The 19,214-nt window shown below is 37.0% G+C and overlaps 1 protein-coding gene across 1 annotated transcript; it reads right to left on the bottom strand.

Annotated features, from left to right (window-relative positions):
* Positions 1-1,475: 1,475 nt before the first annotated feature.
* On the bottom strand, positions 1,476-17,979 carry ASIC5 (acid sensing ion channel subunit family member 5). The gene is made up of 10 exons (XM_054204275.1): positions 17,940-17,979; positions 14,009-14,315; positions 12,341-12,572; positions 11,080-11,199; positions 9,988-10,137; positions 9,279-9,426; positions 7,689-7,745; positions 5,228-5,396; positions 2,347-2,438; positions 1,476-1,675 (listed from the first exon to the last, which is right to left on the bottom strand). The coding sequence occupies exons 1-10, from the start codon at positions 17,977-17,979 to the stop codon at positions 1,476-1,478; spliced, it is 1,515 nt and encodes a 504-aa protein (XP_054060250.1).
* Between the last annotated feature and the right edge of the window lie 1,235 nt (positions 17,980-19,214).

Raw genomic sequence — 19,214 nt, 5'->3', positions numbered from 1 at the left:
GGTTCAGAAGGTATAATGTTGTAGCCCTTGTGAGCTTTCTAATGTAAAAATGTTTTGATTAGCAAAGTCTAATATGGCGCTAGAGAGAAGTCTAGACAACTGTCTCTAAGCTTTCAAATAAAGTGTTATCTATTACTATTATGTATAGTTAATTGAATAGAAGCGGATGTTTCAAATCAGGGTAATCCTTCACCATGTAGTCTTAAAATTAGTCATGGGTTCATCTCTTACAAGACTGCTTTGTGTCTACCTCCCCTAAAAGGGTTTCCATCCAGGCTCTGTTTGGCACCTCCAAATGCACCAAAAGCTGTGATTGATAGATTCTGGCAGGGGACTTGGGGAGGCATGGATTTGTTCAGCACTGTATTCAGAGACCTATTCTAGAGAAAGAAATGTACCATATAATTTCATTGTAGAAAGTTAAATTATTCTATGAACTCTCGCATTTTAAAATGATTATGCTGTTTACTAAGAAGTTATACTTAAAAAGAACACAACACCCCCCTCCAGTGCACACTTCTTGTTCCGTGAGCTTGGGCAGGGGGAGAGTGTCTATTTACACTACACTGTTACACATCTTTGGAAGTTTTTTAAAGAAGACTTTGGTGATTAAATACATAAGAGCATAAACCACTCCTCCTCCGCAGGCCCACACGGACATAGGAAAGCACAGAAGTTTTTCTGAATATTTTCAAATGAATAAATGTTTAGGAAGCCTGATTCAGCACCAAAGCCACGAAATTCTTATTCTCACTGATTTTTAGTAAGACTTAGATGAAGCCTTTATTCTTTATTATCAGCTTCCATGACATTAAATGTTGAACTTGGCCTATGTTTGCTCACTTGCCATCCCCTCAGATGCCCTACTGTTCTCTATAGTAGTTGGCAGACTCGTGAGATTTGGGGTTTTGATGTGTTTCAGACAAACGGATAATACACTGTAGAAGTTACTGTTATTAGGCACTCTCCTAGTTCTGATAGGCAAAGATATGATATCCCTCACTGCAACATGTATTAGTGGTAAACTACTAGCAAAGACTTCATCGTTAATAAGGAATCTTCTTTTTCAGCATAGCAATGCTCCACCTTTATGGTAGTTAAGAAACTTGTGTGTGTTAATTTGGCATGCATATTATTTCTCCTAACTCAAAATACAGAAGATAAAAACTGGGTCAGAAATGCTAAATTGCATTGTATGTCAGTATCACTTGCTATGCTATTTAAAAAAATTGGTAGTTCTTTAAAATAAAATTTTAAGTAAAGATTACTTTTTTCTTTACATGAGAAAAAGAGCCAGACTTTCCAGAGTTCCCTCTTTAAAATGATTTAGTGCAGTTAAATAGTTCTAGGCAATAAAAGAAGCAGGAAGAATAAGGAGTGCAGGGAAGGAAGCAATGCAAAATATTACTGTCTCCTTTGTATCTTAAAAAGGACGGGAAGTTGCAGAAACAATTATTTTTTGCTTCTACAAGCCACTAACATTCTTGAATTCCCTTCTTTTTTTCCTTGTGCGTTGGTTGGTTCTGGGATGGATTGTTCCATTGAGGCATTTCAGGAGCTTTCAATAGAAGAAAGATGCACATCCAACAGAAGTTAGTAAAAATATACTCCAGCAGTTCTACAATTGTAATCATACTGGCACCACAAAACAATCCGAGCTGGCCACCTACATCAGCTGTGATACAAAGAAATAAACATATGTCATCCTAAGCATTTGGTTTAGGCTAGCAAGCAAACAAAACCCTGTTGGGTTCAAGTGTTAAATAAATTCAATATACATAACCCATCACTTTGAGAAAACAGAATTAATATTCTTAAGAATGTTTATTGGAGAAGACTAATGTGTTTCTTAAAATTCTAAATAAAGGAAGTACAACACAACACATCCTACTGTGAAACAGATACTTAAATTAATTCCTACTTCTATGCCTTTTAAACCATTCTCGTGCTTCTCCTCTCCATGTTCTCTGTCTCCCCTCCAAATCCTGTAAACTTCAGTATTCTTACAATCCTGTGTGTGATATAGCTGTAAAGTAGTGCTAAGCTTAATTCTTACACTTAGCTGCTGTGGATACCGGAGGTTCTTTAATGGACTGACAGGGGGCAGTATAAAAATGCCCATGAGGCAGACAGGATTATTACCATTATAATATAAAAGGTTTTGTTTTTTGCTTAGAATTCCACATAGGCTATGACTCAGGAGGGGAAATAATAATAATAAAAAAAAAAACAGGTTTGCTTGTGTGTTTGGTTTCGGTGTGTGTTTTGTGTTTTGTTTTGTGTTTTTTTTTTTAATTTTAGATTAATTATTAATAAGCAATAAATAAGTATTAAACATTCACTTACCAAGCAACTCAGATATAGTCAAAGCCTTCTGCTGCTGTGTTATTTTGTAGCTCAGATCATGATATTTAATGTCAATACGCACAAGGTTCTGCCTAATGACAAATACATACAGCATTACTTGAGGCAGTCAGGACTGCTGTTCATTTTTACCAACGTTTATCAGCATGGACCAAGTTCAGGGAGAGTGATGGTGTCTTTTAAAGAACAATTAGATGAGAGTTAACAAAATTAGTTAGATGACTGAAGATTTAAAAAAAAAAAGTGTCCTAATAACAGCAGTTATAACAGGACATTATCAGAGGAGTAGATTTTCAGGCTATGTTGAAAAAGTAATTCTAGCTCTGTGCTATGAGATAGACGTGTACTATGAGGTAGACATATACTTTTTAAGGGTCACAGAGATAAGCTTGAGTGAAAGTGTTAGAGCATCCTGATCTACAGTGGATACAGTGCTTGGAAGTGTAGTCTACTACTCCTGTTTATATGCAACTGCATATTTAATTGTGCTTATTTCAATGAGCATGTTAGTGCAGAAGAGCCCTTGTCCTATACTTGGTTATTTAGTTCTATCCTCTGTTAGTAGCCTCGCTTACCTAATTATATTCTTGTCTGCTGCAAAAATAGGAGAGTAGGTAAATCTCAGTTGGAGCAAGACCTGTGGAATGATTCAGTGTGAGTAAAGAGCTCATCTTTATGATATCGTGTCTACAGAAAGATTCTGTGTAACTCCTAAATGGAATATAAACATAATGGTTGTGGAATAAAATAGACACAAAAACTGATTGCGCACATAATGTTGTGACCTTTAAGAATAAAAGTAGTAACTATTCTTCAGAAGTGTGAACAGTTACAGATTTTTGGGTTGACAGTAATAATGAGCTCATTAAGAATATTCACTGAAAATAAAGTATTTGATATACAAAATGATCACTTCTATCTCTTTAGGTGATAAGTCTAAAATTTCAAGTAGCACAGAGTAATAAAAATAACCTTATCCTCATGGCTTCTATTAAATAAGACTTCCCACCATTGTCATGGAGTTGCTAGCAGAACTGACCAGTAAATGTTTAACTTTTCCCTTCTTACATCTTCAGAAATCAATAGATCTCTACATTTTATAGTTCAGAATATGTACTCATTAATAAGTGGACAGGATTCCTATTGGTTAAGGCTTGGTAACAGGGGAATGTTCTGTATTTTCACTTGCTTAATTGAGTAATTACTGGGTTACGTATGATGTTTACAGACAATAAAATAATCAACAAAGATAAAACTTCCTCAAAGGATTAATATCTTTTGCATACAACAACACTAGGGCCTGTAGTGATAGGACAAGGGGTGATGGTTTTAAACTAAAAGAGGTTAGATTTAAGGAAGAATTTTTTTTTATACTGAGGGTGGTGAAACACTGGAACAGGTTGCCCAGAGAGGTGGTAGATGCCCCATCCCTGGAAACATTCCAGGTCAGGTTGAACAGGGCTCTGAGCAACCCGATCTAGTTGAAGACATCCCTGGTCACTGCAGGAGGGGTGGAGTAGATGACCTTTAAAGGTCCCTTCCAACTCAAACTATTCTGTGATTCATATAGTTCCTGTTCTTGTATAAACATATGCAAACATTTGCAGACTGATGGCTTCAAGACTGAGAAAACTGAAGTCACTGAAACAATTAAATACTCATAGATGTTTCATTAGCCAAATTTTCTGTGGTTTTTATAAACATATTTTGATGTTGTGGGTATAGTGAGTTCATGTAGCACCTGTCTTAATACTTATTTGTACTAGTAACATCTACATCTGTAAGGAAGAGGCAATTCAGTCTGTAACACTATTAAATGCCCTTTGGCAACTAGACTGTATCTTTCTAGCAAAAAAAATCTGGAAATCATTCTATTTTGGGATATATAATGCTTGTATTTGCAAGGAAATCTGTCATCAGTTTATTATATCGTAGCAGTAAGGCACATATGCTCTATTAAAGCATAAGCATATATGATATCTACTCTATGAATTTAGAGGTATGCAGATTATGTCAACTCAGCGCTACTACTAAGCGACACAGCTCTATGCATAACATAAGTTCAAACGTTATTTCCTGGATAAAATATGTAGTCAATACTGTTGAGATATGCTTTCACACTAGAAGGTCTCTGGGTATAAACCTACTTTCTTTTGCTGTGTAGCATTTTCAGTCACGCAGATAGAACCATGCTATTTCACTTTTCTGCTACCTCATGAGATTTGATATTGTAACAAGTATTGTCTAAATAACTCCTATAATGTAAACAGTATTAGTGAATTCTACTAACACTAGAAAAGTTTATTAAACTTGTGACATTATTGCTACAATAAATCTCTTTAAATCTCTCCCTCAGTATTGCTACAATAACGCTCTTCAGTGCTTGTGAAGCTTCCTTTGGGAGTGGGTTGAGAGAAAGGAGAACAAGTTTGTATAGCACATATTTAGGTTGTTCCTTGACTTCAGTTGTGAAAGGGTGAAGATTTGTGTTCTCTATTGGATGGGTTGCTCACGTGGATAGGTTTGATAACCCTGACTTTTCTTTACTCTTAATTGCAAAAGTGACTAAAACTTTGTTATAAGAGATCAATGATAGAAGGTAATTGAGAACATTACTTTTTAATTGCAGTATCTATTTTGATATCCACAGGTCTTAGCAGTATCTATGTATATTTTATATATATGAATATGTAGAAATCTTAACCAATTTTGCCTCAGAGATTATTTTATCTCTCAAACAACATTATTAATACCACACATAAGAGTATTTTTTTAAAAGGTCACATTTACATCATACACTCTGTTAGCACACTTAGAAGTAATTGATCATTTCTTTATTAGACAAGGTGTAAAGCAAGATTACCTAATGTATTCTGGGCTTTTCTTCAGTTTTGTAGAAAAGTATTTTATGGCTTTTTCTCCTCCAAAACTTGAATAGGTGATAGTGGTAGGATAATCCGTTTCTTCGCATGGGGTAGGGCAAGTGGAATTGTGAGTTCCTACTGTACATAATCCTTTTATCTCTATATCATCTGAAATTTCAGGAGAAAGAATTTGCATAATGTTGCTAGAAAAGCACATGGTTTTAAGATTATTTTAAAAAAAAAAAAACTCACAAAATTGCTTTTAACTGACATTGATAAAGATATGGGTTAATTATCCTTAGAAAACTGGATTCTTACTGGTTTTGAAGGAACAAATAAGTGTTTATAACTGGCATTCGGGAAGCTGGCGCACAGTAATAAGGGCTGAGATTTTTTGGGTCACTTTTCCCAAAGAAATTCAGCACCTCTAAGTTCTTCTGCCTTCATTAGAACTTTACGTGCTTATTATTCTCATCCACAGTTAAACAGTAGGACAACAGAAGATTTGATGTCTAAGACTGGTTACAGAAGATGTTCTGTGATAGCTTTCTGATTGCATACATATAATACATTTGTTATAAGTATATAATCCTTGATCTTGATACCTTGATGTTTGCCTAGCGCCTTTCAATGCACAGTAACAGCTTCCAGAGCAATGCCAGTTGTAGTTTACTGTCATCTGATAACGACATAAAAAATCTTGGTAAACTAAGTTTGCTTTACCGTAATCCCTGCCTGCCATTTGAAAATTAGGTTTAAGACAGCTAAGAGGGTTTAGGGACAGCTTTGTTTCTTCAAATACCAAAGAGAAGTCACAAAAGTCTGCAGGTCTGGCTGCTCATCAAAGTGGGGAGAAACAGAAAGAAGTCATTATAGAAATCTGTGGAAGTTGGAGAAAATTCATGTAGAAGAAAAATGGTAAGGCATAAATACTTCCTGAAGCAGAAACTATAACCCAAAGCCATCCGGTACTCTGTGATGAGTACCATAACCTCCTGCTTGTGATGCTCTATTTGCCCTGGTGTGGTGGTAGATGTTGTTTCTGCTCCCTCTGTGCTTGGACTTCTTGCTTTTGTAAACCACAGGGATGGCGATATCTCAGCCTGTTAGTTGATGATTTGAGGCACCCACCAGGTATGCTAGGGTTGTGGATTTCATTCTGGTTAGTCCACCTTTAGAGTTCCTATAATAAATGCTCTTACCAGTGGTAGGTCCTGTGGACACTGAATCAGTGTGCTGTCATTTGAGGTTTTGTTATCGGGTGTCTATCCTCTCCTGTATTGTAAAAGGAGACTTGGCACTTAACTGGGGACCAGACACATACAAGCCAGGCTTTGTAGGTGGTTCACTGTGTACAGCACTGTGATGTTAGTTCCTTATGGGATCCAGCTCTGAATCCTATCCACCCTTGGTAGGACTTAGGGGTCATTTTTGTTTATTGCTCAGTTGTTTCTTTGAAACTTGATCACAGAATGTCCATTAAGTAAAAGAATAACTGTATTTCCACCACAACAGGCTGTCAAAGATCCTGATTATGTAAGAATGTGAACTTAGTGGAACTGATTTCAAAAAAGCCACAGGAAAAAGAAATAGTCATTGTTTATAGTAGCAGATGTTGCCTGAATGTTGCACACACCTAATCAAAACAGACATAAACCCTTGCACAGGTGCCCAAAACTTGTTAATCTACTTGGTATCTTAATCTTCCATTCCTTTGGAAAGGGAGAGTCATGTTACGTAGCAGAATCCAACACAATTTAAAAGGAGGCTTTCTAAAGTTCATGAGAAGTTACTTCCCATATTACCATTTGCAGTATTTTCCAGAAAGTCTGTTGTAGAGACTTAAAAATTTCATATCTACTGTGTGCAGATTACTTGCTTATGGAAATTAATTGTATTTGGAGCACTTTGACAAGATATAATCCATTTTACTTTTGTAAAGATAAAACCTTGAAGTCCAGTGATTTTTTTTTAATTATATTTTCTAGCAGTTAACAAACCTGTAATTACTGTGCTGTTCGCTTTTCTATGACAAACAAAAAGAATGCAACATTGGAGCTAGAAGGATTATACCATGAAGAAGCAAAACTGCGAGCCGGAGGCTTGATAATTGAAAACAGATTAATTGAGCATTCTTCCATTTTGAATCATTTCTGATTACTAAAATAAATGAATTCTTACTTTTTTTTTTTCCTTTGGTTTGTTTTTTGTTGTTGTTGTTTTTGGTTGCTTGGTTTTTGGTTTTGTTTTGTTGTGTTTTTGGGTTTTTTGTGTCTGGTTTTTTTATTTTTTTTAATTTTCATGCATTTAGTGGTCTGTCTGCTCTCTATTTTCAGAATGTTAAACGAACTGGGATGTACTGTATTTCACTATTACTTCCAGTATTTTTTTTTTAACTGATAGATATTGTCTACTATTTGGAATTGGCTTAGACAAAATTAATATGAGGTTATTACTTACAGACTGCAGGATAAACACAATTGTAAAACTTCAGCAAATCACATTCTGTTCCATTTCCTTAAAAATAAACAAAAAACTTTAGGAACTTCAATTAACAATCTAACCCGTAGCTCTATTTGTACTAAATGAAATGCAGTGTCATCAAAGCCTTCTCACCACTTCATGTTTATCATTATACAACTGAGAAAACAATTCAGTTGGGCATAGTGCAGTTACCAACACCAAAAGGGGTACATAGTAAAAAAGAGACAACAGATCGAGCTGGGAGCCTTGCTGTTGGAGCAAATGTCTTCATTATGTGTACCAGCCACTGCCTTTAAGCTTGTGGCTCGCTCTTTGTGTTAGCTTGACAAGGCCAGGAATTTCTGGTTTTGCTAGTGGAAATGAAAAAAACAGAGTAGGTAGATGAAATATATGATTATGCCTTACATTTTTCAGCAAAAGTTTTGAACTGCATGCAAGAATGATTCAGAGACCTGATGGGTAAGATAGCACCCTGAACTGACAGGAAAATCTTCAGATTTCAAATGGCCTCAGTTTCACTCCAGTTTACTTCCTTGAACGGAAATATTACTTAGCCTTTTAGCACATAGTTAGCGAAGGTGTTATCTAATTGCCAGTGGATGAAGCACTCACCCTGACTATGGGAGACCTAGACTTAATTTCCATCTCAAATCCCTTTCCACAAGAGTTTCCAGGAGATTGCCAACCTCCTTTCTAAGGAGTTGTCAGACAAACAGGCTGGAGATTATTCAGCGGGTGTCTCACAGTGAAAACATTCTACCTTGCTTGGGGATATTTAAAAATACATTAAGTCAGGAAGTGCGGGCCTGACAGTGGTTTTCTTGCCCTCTAATTGTGAAAAGCAGATATTTGGGTTCCAGCTCTCCCTTCAGGGAGAGGTGACAGTGTAATCATTACCTTTAATGTTGAAAAGGTGGGAGGAATGAGAGTGGTCAGGGCTTAGAGTTACTGCTTTACATTTCTAGAGTGATTAAGATGCCTCGATTCTCAAGGGGAGTATTACAGCATGCACCTGTATGCAGCATTTCAAGTTCATTAGATGGCACCATGCAGCCTTTTGGCTTTTGCAGAGCCCTCTTCTAGTGACAGACTCTTTCCATGGTTCGTGTGGGGGACCTCGGTTTCTGTCTTCAGGCAATCAGTTCTGCTGTGGCTGCTGAACACCTGCAAAGTAGGTTTTCTGCAGTACAAGTGAAAATCTAGGACTTTTTATGGATTTAGTTCCAGCTCTTTAGGACATCAGGTTGAAGACTGCAGACTGGTCTTACAGCCCTGAGGCATAATCTTTTCTTTCAAGGTTTTTGGTCTGTATTCGAAGAACAGACATTGACCAGATGTTAGATTTAGAGCTAATCGAATATCTTGCTTTTTTCTCTGAATTAAAAACAAAAAAACAAAACCACAAACAAACCCAGTGTATATATAATTTCAATTAATCACAGCTGTAGATATCCCTCAAGTACGTGCCCAATCTCTTTTGCTGTTCAATGAACAGGTGTTCAATAACATCCTAGCAAGTTGATCCTTAAATACAGTGTATGGTATTATGACATTCCTGTGAAATACCTGGAAGAATGAATGGCAAACAGCCACACCAGTCCTGTATGTACCGGGCTTTGCATTCCTGCAAACATCCATTAGTACTATAAATCTTGTGGTACTGAAGCTTTATATCAGGCTTGCACTCTCCCCATGGGTATTCTTGGATAATTGACTGTAGGGTAATAATAACAAAATATATAATTTTTTTCTGTTTTTAAATTTAGACACTATTTTCTCACATTTTAAAGTGCTAAAGGAAGCCTATGGAAGACATAAGCAGTAACGTTGTGATTTAGTTGGAGGCAATTACAGCGTGTGCTTTTGGGGTTATAAAACCATCTCCCCTCTCTTACAGCAAAACTAGGACACAATCAGACAGCCTAGCACAGAAGGGTAGTCCACTCCACTTGGATTCCACTAGGAATCTGAGACAACATTAATAGTAACAAGTCCTTGTATCACTGCATGTCAGTGTGACTATAAGATGTTAGAAAAGAAAGGCTGACTTTAGTAAAAACAGATTTTGAAGACCAATTAATCCACCCCCCCTCAAAAAAAAAAAAAGCAGTAATCTTGTCTATATTGTTTGTGTCTGGAGGAAGTGTTATTTTTAGGCGTCACTTTGGCCTGATAAATACTTTAACTTCCAAAATGTCTAATGCATTGTCATGCTTCAGAAGAGTATTAGAGACAGTAAAGACCAGTATTTCCACTTGATTGACAAAGTACTTACCTTCAGCTGGCGGATTGCGACTTGTGCATGCGTGCCGACTGGTGTTAATAAACCTAAACCGTCAAAGCGTGGAAGCTCTTTGGGTGAATGGATAACAAAAGTTATACCAGCATCAGTATGACCAAGAGCAGGTTCATCAGTGAATTTTTCCTGATACAAAAAGAATAATGTAAAATAGTTTTGGCTTTGCTTACCCTTTGAAGCTTTATCTATATTTAAAATGGTACTATGCTTTTTTATTTGGTCTTGTATCTCTAGTTACGTTTTTTGGCAATTTACACAAAAGTATAGAAGCAAACTGACTTCAATTTACTTTGTTGAGTTCCTCTGTGGGTATCTTTCCAGTTACTGTAAACTGTCAGGTTTTTTATTCCTTCTGTCATCTCCCAATTTCAAAAGCAAGAAGGCAGAGATGAACTTTTACTCATAAATTGGATATTCCTTCCTTTCACTTGGAACTACCCATCACATTTCAGCAAACTTTCAATTACTCTCTCCAGAACCTGTCACTCCTGTCTCATAATTCCTATAGACCAAAAGTGCGTGTCTAAGGCATTTATCACACTAGATTTTAGTATTCTTCTGTGATCTCGCATGGTGATATTCCCTGAGCTTTTTGGGTTTTGTTGGTCAAAGACAATTCTAATAAGGTCAGAGACTATTTATAGTGCAAAGACCAGATCTTAGCTGGCATTGAGCACTTACAGCCGCTCCAACTAAAATTCAGCACTACTTAGAAATTGGCACCATACAACATTCCCTACTGTGCCTTTTAATAAAATGAAATTATTTTATTCTGAAGTGCCTGATGATGTGTTTTGATTGTAGGTGAACTGTGTATATATACATATATCTGCTGATTTGCAACTTTTAGAACCATTTAGCTGGGGACAGAGTCAATACTAATTCTGAGTTTTAAAATCTGTATTAGATCTTTCCTTTAAAATACCCTCCCCCTCAGAAATAGTCTTGATACAGAATTTTGTGCACGAAATTCTGAAGGTCTGTGTAAAACCAAACCCAAACAAACACCTCTACTTATCTATAAGTTATTATATTATTTGTTGTTTATAATCGTTAGGATAGCTGTACCTGTTGGACATCAAAAAGTAAATGTAAGCCTCTTCCAGACAAACTCACTCTTCTTGCTGGAAGGTCATTGTGATTAAAAGTAAAGCAGTTTCCGTATTCAGTGAAAACATGTTCAAAATCCTTCAATAAATGGAAATAGGGAAGAAAGATCACTTGAAGTTTCATTAGCGAGTCACAATACAAGAGATGGACTACTATTTTGGTTTGCTTTTTTCCCCAAAGGCAGGGCTAAATATTACAATAACAAAAGTGGTAATTGATGTAAATATTCAAAAGGATTTCATCCCTTTCTATAGGAAATGAAGTTTATAGGAGAAATTTCACATTGTTTATTAATACCTATGAGCTGCTCAGAATCATTTAATGAGGTGTTGTTGCTTTTCTGTACCTGTTGCATTCTGTAGAAATTATACATTCAAAAAACACCTTGTTTAATTTTTCCAGTAGATGTTTAGTGAAGGCTGTTTCAAAACTAAATGTCATGTTACATATGAAAGTACAATATTTGCATTTTTTCCCCAAAGCTACCTCATAATTTGACCGAAAACATTTGCTAATATGCTTGCATCTCATTGCTTTAGTTTTAGTTATTAGCACTAGTGTCTTCCAGTTAAGAGAACTCTCCAATGCCTAATTTTAGAAGCTACAGCATATCTAAAAATTAGATTAATCTGAAAGAATATAGGGCTGACTTTTCTGTTCACGTTCTCTATTTAAATTGGGAATTGCCGTATGGAGGAATCAACATATGTCCCAACAGAATATTATATTCTTCTGCTGTTGTCTGAAATTCCCAAAGATGGGCTATTTTAATCTCATTATTTAAAATTCCTGTGGGCTCTGCATATAGCTACCCTGGCTGTCTATATTCTTGCCTCAACAGTAAAACTATGCAACCATGCAAAAAAATCCATTCAAACTGACCTTCGTTATAGGCCATTTATGGAAAAGGTTGTTAGATACAGCCTGGAGGTTTGACAGCTTTCAAAGGCTGCTGTCTATGCAGAAGTGGTGCTAGGCAGAGAGCAATTTAGGCTGAAATCCCTTTTACACTTCAGAGAGTCCAGCAGGCTGACTCTGCAGGCAGTGGGAGAATTGGGGTCCTCAGGGTGATTTAAAGCAGGACTTTTTTTTCTCCATTGGCTGAATGTAAAGGGAAAACAGGGGGAGTAGCTGGCAAAACTAGATGTCCCGAGTTGAGTGGTAAGAATACATTCCCATCCCCTCTATGCTACTGTTTTAGTAAAATAAATATATTTACCTGTGGGTAACATGGCTTTCCAAAAAATTCACATTCTAGCAATGTGCTGCTGTTCAGGTAAAACCCATTTTTCCTTGTAAACTCTTTGATGCTGAAATTCTGGTTCCCATGGAGGAAATCATTTAGCTCTTGAGAATATTTATCTTCCGTAGCAAATTTTTGGAGAACTCCCGACACGATGTTCCAAATTACAAAAATGATTCTGAGGTTGCTTACTGCGTGAGTTTGAAACCTGTCAGCGGGAAGGAGAAAGAATTGCTTGGAGTTCTGCAGTTATAGGACTGATCTCAAGGCTGCTCTTGCCAAATCTGTGTCACAGTTTGTTGTCTGCTCACAAACTGTAAGTGATTCTTTGTCACCACTTTGCCCTTTGATCTCTACAACATGAATAAACAATATACTCTGCATTTCTAGGAAAGTATTTTCCATGCCTGAAAACGGACACCTTCCCAGGGCTATTCTGGCTGACTGTGTTAGAAACATTTCTATTGGGTGTTGTTGTTTATAAAAATAAAAAATAAAACAACCACAAAGCGAGCAGATTAGCCATCTGCATAAGCCAACAACCAGATTTGTAGAACTGATGGCAACCTGACCGATTGCATTTACATGCAGGAGACTAGCTGGGAGGAGCAGTTTCTTTCAAAAAAGCTGTCTTCCATCATTTAGAAAATTGATTTCTAAGCGCACTTGCAGTAGTCTCATGTGCCTGCTTTACTAAGGCACTACACCCCAGCAAAGAGACAGTCTGCCTTCTCACGAGCTCTGTGGCTAGTGACACAGTGGTATAAACCAAGGGTGATCCTTACCCCTAGAATCCACTTGAAAATCTCAAACACATTGGTGCTGGGCTTGCTTTCCTAGATGTATAGCATTGAAGTCCTTGAAGTAAAGTGAGGGTTCACAGAGCAGTTGTAAGAGAATAAAAATGAAACTGCAATACCATGTTCTTTAGAATTGCCATTTTATGACCATATTTTAAAAAAATATCAGTGTATTTGTACAGTAGATCTTAATGCCCAAACTTAAGGAAGATTGGTAGGAACAACTCTGCACAACTCAATTTGAGTCAAAAACTAAAGACAAGGATAAATCTGTGCTCCTTTGTCCTGCCAATGAAAAAACTGGATACCAAAACCGGGAGGGAAGGATAAGCACAGCATGAACGACTGATGGATATGACAGCAAACTGACACTTAAGCGGACAACTGCCATGGTCGGTAGCTGACTATTTACTTGCAATGTAGTTACAAGGAGAGAGAGATTTTTATAATACACAGCCTACTGTAATCAAGAGGGACGTCTGTCCGCAGTGCAGGATGACACAGGATGACTTTATTCAGGGCACACATACACTTATACATAGAACAGCACCAGAGAGGTTTTTCTACTCAAAGTTATATTTTGAAACTTAAAAATCTGTAGTGCAATTGCTCATCTGAAGGAGGGAGAAGATTAAAAAAAAAAACAACCTCTCTTCCTTGATTCTCCTATTTTCTTCTTCATTTAAATGTCATATGGTGGTGTGGAAGACACACCCCTCAGAGCCATATTTTCCTTGGTTTATGTGGGATTTTTTTTCAAGAAAGTTGTGGAATCTTACTACTTTATATTATTCAAATAAAGAGGTGCTGCCTCTCAAGGGTGAATGACAAACATAACTTTTACCTGTTCAAGTTGCAAAAAGTCACAGCAGGGAATTTGACATTTTCCACATACTGCACTACCACTGTAGTTGTGGTTGGCCAGCTGAAGTAGTAGATGAATCGACAGCAGATTTGCCAAACAACAACAGCAAGACAGCCTGCCACTACTAACAGCCACAGCACTTTGCGAGTCTTGCTCCGTGTTTGGACAATATTATGCACTCCATGAAACGAAGTGGATGAGGCAAACTCCTGATGGTACTTCCTTCTGTCTTCCAAATGTGGCAGCAGTTTCTTTATTAAGTACAATCGTATCTTTTCCAATATTCCTTAATGGTGAACAAAGTGAAAACACTTTAGTTTTAAACTAGCATTTAAATGGTACTTAAGAAAGGAAAACATGTAATTATGATAGAGGAAAGCAATTGTAAAATTTCTCTTTAATTGCAAACTCTCTCTTTAAGTAGTGAACTTGCTTCTGAGGATGGTCTAGAGCCCTGGAAGAGTTGTGTGCTCAGAGACTAGCTCAGTGCTGGTCTGAGAACAGAATATACCGGGCAATATTTTAAGCACACAAATTTTTAAGCACATGAATATAAAAGAATAGTTCTACTTCTGTGGAAAAGATTGGGTTTTGACATACCTCAGTGATCTAAAACAACAGGTTGCTGTGAACCTACTGTAAAAGGCTAAGCGTCTGATTCTTACAGTAACGTACCGTTAAAGGCCTGGTCCTTCATACTTGCTCTGAGAAAAACGGTAGAAAGAGAATGATATGGAATTAGATGAAAGGGAATTTCACTCTTTCATCATTAAAAGTTTTTGGATAAAACTTGAAAGGTTACAGATTCAAAAGGAAATCTATTCTCTTTTCTTTAGGTTTGTACTAGCCTGATTCTATAACTTTGAAATGGGAATGATTTTAGTTTTCATTTTCCCCATGGTTTCTACAAACTGATATTAAAAAAAAAATAGTCAATATTTTAAATTCTAAGCTTAAGAGCTATAATAGTAATGAATATAATCAATACCTGGAAATGTAGTAATTTTCTTACACTTTTTGCTGAATGATCTTTTGAGCATGGATTTGAACAGAACGTTCTCTCTCAAAACATCCAAATGAGGGAAACTCAGTAAGACCTTTCCTGCATCTAGTCATAAATGGACCAGTCTCTTTACAAAGTGCTTCATTTACAGATTGTTATCTGCTGCTTTATTCTGTCAATAAGGAAGTCCATAAGAACAGCAAATCAAAGAATGTTTGTGAGACAACAATAATTAGGATCTGAAAATACATTATTTAGATCAGTGTTTAACAGCAATTGAATGCTCCCCTGATTCCATTTTTAACCAAAAAAATAGATTTAATAGTGTGACATGTTGTAGGAAGAGAAGACTGTAAGACTGTAAGAAGACCCTTTGTAAGACTGATCTACTTGAGGCTATTGCAGTTGGGCAAAGGAGCAAAGGGGTGTAAGAGTCATCTGCCAAAGCCATCGTGACCACATCAGCACTCTGGGATGTTGCTTTGGTCTCTGGACTGGGATAATGAAGTCCCAGATGGTCCTGGATTTCAAAATGTTTTTGAAGGGAAAGACTTTTCTTCATGCTGTTCTTTAAAGATCTACGTAAGAACTTTGATCAATACTGGTGTAATTTACTGTGACCCCTTTTTATCATGAAACAAGTTTCTGAGTTTTGAAACTCTTTTCAAAGTTTGTGTCCTAGCTCTAGTGACTATCGGATCCTTTTGCGAAGCTGTTCAGCCATGTGTGCTTTTGTACATCGCACTGGAATGGAGTGGATGTCTGGTTTTGCTGCACCTGAGATAGGTGGCATTCATAGGTTTCTCTCTCACCGGAGCATGTGCAGCAAGACAAGGACTTTGCGTGTTCCCTGAATAACAGGAGAACAAAGTACATTCCTGGCTTGTGTCTGCATCTGCTGCCCATAGACTCCAACAAGAGGCCACAAGCAGGTCAGACCCTTTTCTCCTTTTCTGTGTGTGTTTATTCCTACTATACGCACTCTGCTAGGTAAGAGAACAGTAGCATGGCCCCACATGAAAGTCCATTGCCATCAAAAACCCCTAGTAAGCTTAATCAGCAGAAGTGTAACTTAGAATCTATGCAAATACGAAAATAAAATGTATTTCAGCTCTTGTGCGTGGCTACTATGGTAAGTAGGAAATGATGTTTTATCTCACTGTGAAAATTTTGCTGTTAATACATAAGGTTATCTAATATCATACTGCTGTTTTCATTACTGTCTTTCACCAGAAGAATTAAAACTGCTACTAGATGAGAATCTTTTAGTATCCTTACTCTTAGATTTTATTAGAAAATTATCTAATTAAAAAAAATATTATTAACTACATAGGCTCAAGTAGTAAATTTCTTAGACGAAATTTCTTACATGGTGGACTGTAAAATAGTATGAAATGTGTAAGTCAGGACTAACCATTTACTTTGGCATTTGGTCTATTTATAAGGAATAGGCACCTTGCAGTTATATGATTAATAATAGAATGGTTATTTCAGATCTGAGTTAATAAATAGTAAAATAATACACCAAAATAACATCAGTGAGTGTGAGACTATAAATTATTAACTCTTCATCCTATGCTCTGTAAAACTTGGGCTGTGCATATCTGGGCTAAGGCTGTATAATCAACAAAGCTGAAACAGCTGGGGGTGAGTGAGAGCATCCAAGCTGCTGCCAGATAGACGGTAAGGTCTTGCAAGACCTTAGACAGACATTAGGTCTTAGACATACTAAACAATAAGGTCGTGAGAAAGCTATGTTCTTTTAGTAGCAACACAAGATACACTTAATGTGGGCACTACAGTAAACAAATACTTTTGTCAAAGACGTTAATAAAAACAATATGCAAGATCCAATGATTAATGGATGGATAAGTAAAAAAGCAAGGATGTAACTAAATGAGAGGAATCTACGTCCAGGAGAAAACCAGGTGTTTGGAGCAAAATACAGAATGTTCAGGTAAGAACTACTAAGGTAGCTCATGTGTTCAGGATGAGCTGCAGATGCTTTTCCTCAGGAAACACTGTTTACTGGAGAAGCGCTAAGAACCATTGTGGTTAGTCAGATAAGCCTGATTTTTCTAGTCAATGCTGTTAAAGAAGAAATTACTTCCCTCCATATATAACCAGGAATACATGGCCAGGGGCATACTGTTATAAGCTTATCTAAAAACCTTAGAAATTCACAATATCTTTAATGTTAACACTGTATGCTAAATTTAAATTATTATTTAAAAAAAATCACAACACTTTAGTCAGCAGGTAATTGATCACAATCTATAACTACTTGTGCAGGAAAGTGAAAGATAATAATAATAGGCTCTTTGATCAAGCGGGGAAAAAGATGGCAACAGGACCCAGAAGGAAGAACTGAAGCTGGAAGCTAAACTCTTGCATAGCGGAAATACAGTACAACATTTTTATTTTTGCGTTCCTAAAGTTTAATTGTGATTGAATTTTCATTGATGAACATATTTAAAAATAATGCTTTAGCCAGAGCTCTTAACTGGAAGGAGTTACTTTAGGGAGGCTATATGTGGCCCCTGTGCAAGGATTAGTTAGTCTAGATAGATTTGTGATTTCCTTTTTGCCCTCATCTAAAAATCATTAAGTGTGGTATCATTCAGAGAAATAATTGCCTAGTTAAAACTGTTAACTTTATTCTAAATGCGTAAAGGACCAATAGCCAGAGACTTTTTCTCACTTTGTAAGTGTACAAATTTTTTTTCCACAAGCTTTTTTTCTCTCTCCCTTCTTTGTATCTTGAAAATGTATGCTGCTGCTATTTTTGGACAATATTACAAAAGAAAGGAGACAAATTTTTTCATTTGGTTGTCAATCCTGAGAAAAACTACCAAAATGTAACTAAAACTCTCTTGGTAAAGCGTTCTAATAAGTCTAGTTACATACCTTTAGCATCTGATTGAATGAATCTCCCAAGCTGGTCCATGAGGCTGTGCCTATTTCAGTAAGGAAGGAATGGGTAAGTAAGCTGCCTTATCACTGTGATCATTGCTAGGTAATGGCTTTTATAGAAAACTAAATGGGAGGCGATACTTGATGACACATAACACTGGGCAATTTACCTGCCAAGGTTGCTATGTTTTGCCTTTAAATAACATGGTCTGCAAAGTAAAAGAGAAGATTAGTTTTATGACAGGATCAGATGTAAGTATTTATATATATTTCAAGTACATACTATACTAACAATAGCAAAAGTGCAGGCTTGTCTTCTGTGTTTCATCACCTTAAAAATTACTCCCTTTCATAATTTTTCCTTTTATTTTAGTAAGACCAGTCATCTTTGCTGCTCAGAACTGAATAGATTCTCTTTAAGTAGATAAGGAGCCCTTCCTGCTCTGGAGGGCAATAAATGCCTGCCACTAGGTTCCCACCAGCAGCAGGATGCACTTCATCCACACTTTGAATAGCTGTCTTCATAACCAGCTCCAGATTTCATGTTCTTGTGGGTTTTAGCAAAAACAAGCTGCTATTCCTGAGAATTAACCCTGTGGACAAGGATGAAAACATGTGCAGAGTCAATCATTCCAGTAACTCCTTATGAAAAAGGCCTACAGGAAGGATAGGGAGGGACTCTTTTTCAGGGAATGTAATGATAGGACACGGGGTAATGGCTTCAAACTGAAAGAGGGGAGATTTAGGTTGTATATCAGGAAGAAATTCTTTACTGTAGGGGTGGTGAGACACTGGAACAGGTTGCCCGGGGAAGTTGTGGATGCCCCATCCCTGGAAGTGTTCAAGGCCAGGCTGGATGAGGCTTTGAGCAGCCTGGTCTAGTGGGAGATGTCCCTGCCCATGGCAGGGGGTTGGAACTAGATGATCTTTAAGGTCCCTTCCAACCTGAACCATTCTGTGAAAAAGGAGAGAAACTGCTTTTGTGTTAGATGCATGGCATGATCTTGTTTGAAATTTGTTTCAAGGAAACAACTGAGCATCCAATAAACGGCAATAGAAAATACTGTGAAATTCAGACCTGGGACAGACTTGATTAATGCTTTAGGAAATAAATAAAAAAAGAAACCCTTCACATTCCCTCTCTGATCTGCAGGGATGGGAATGGCTGCTGTTTCTTCCATTCGCTCTCTTAGTAATGGTCCAGCTGACTGCCCACAGTGTTGTTGGGTTATCAGTTATATTGGCTTGCCGCCACAGTGCCTCCCTCTC

Source organism: Rissa tridactyla, chromosome 5 (assembly GCF_028500815.1).
Source record: "Rissa tridactyla isolate bRisTri1 chromosome 5, bRisTri1.patW.cur.20221130, whole genome shotgun sequence".
NCBI lineage: Eukaryota > Metazoa > Chordata > Aves > Charadriiformes > Laridae > Rissa > Rissa tridactyla.
The sequence above is the reverse complement of the archived record's forward strand: the minus strand, read 5'-3'. Positions and strand labels throughout refer to the sequence as shown.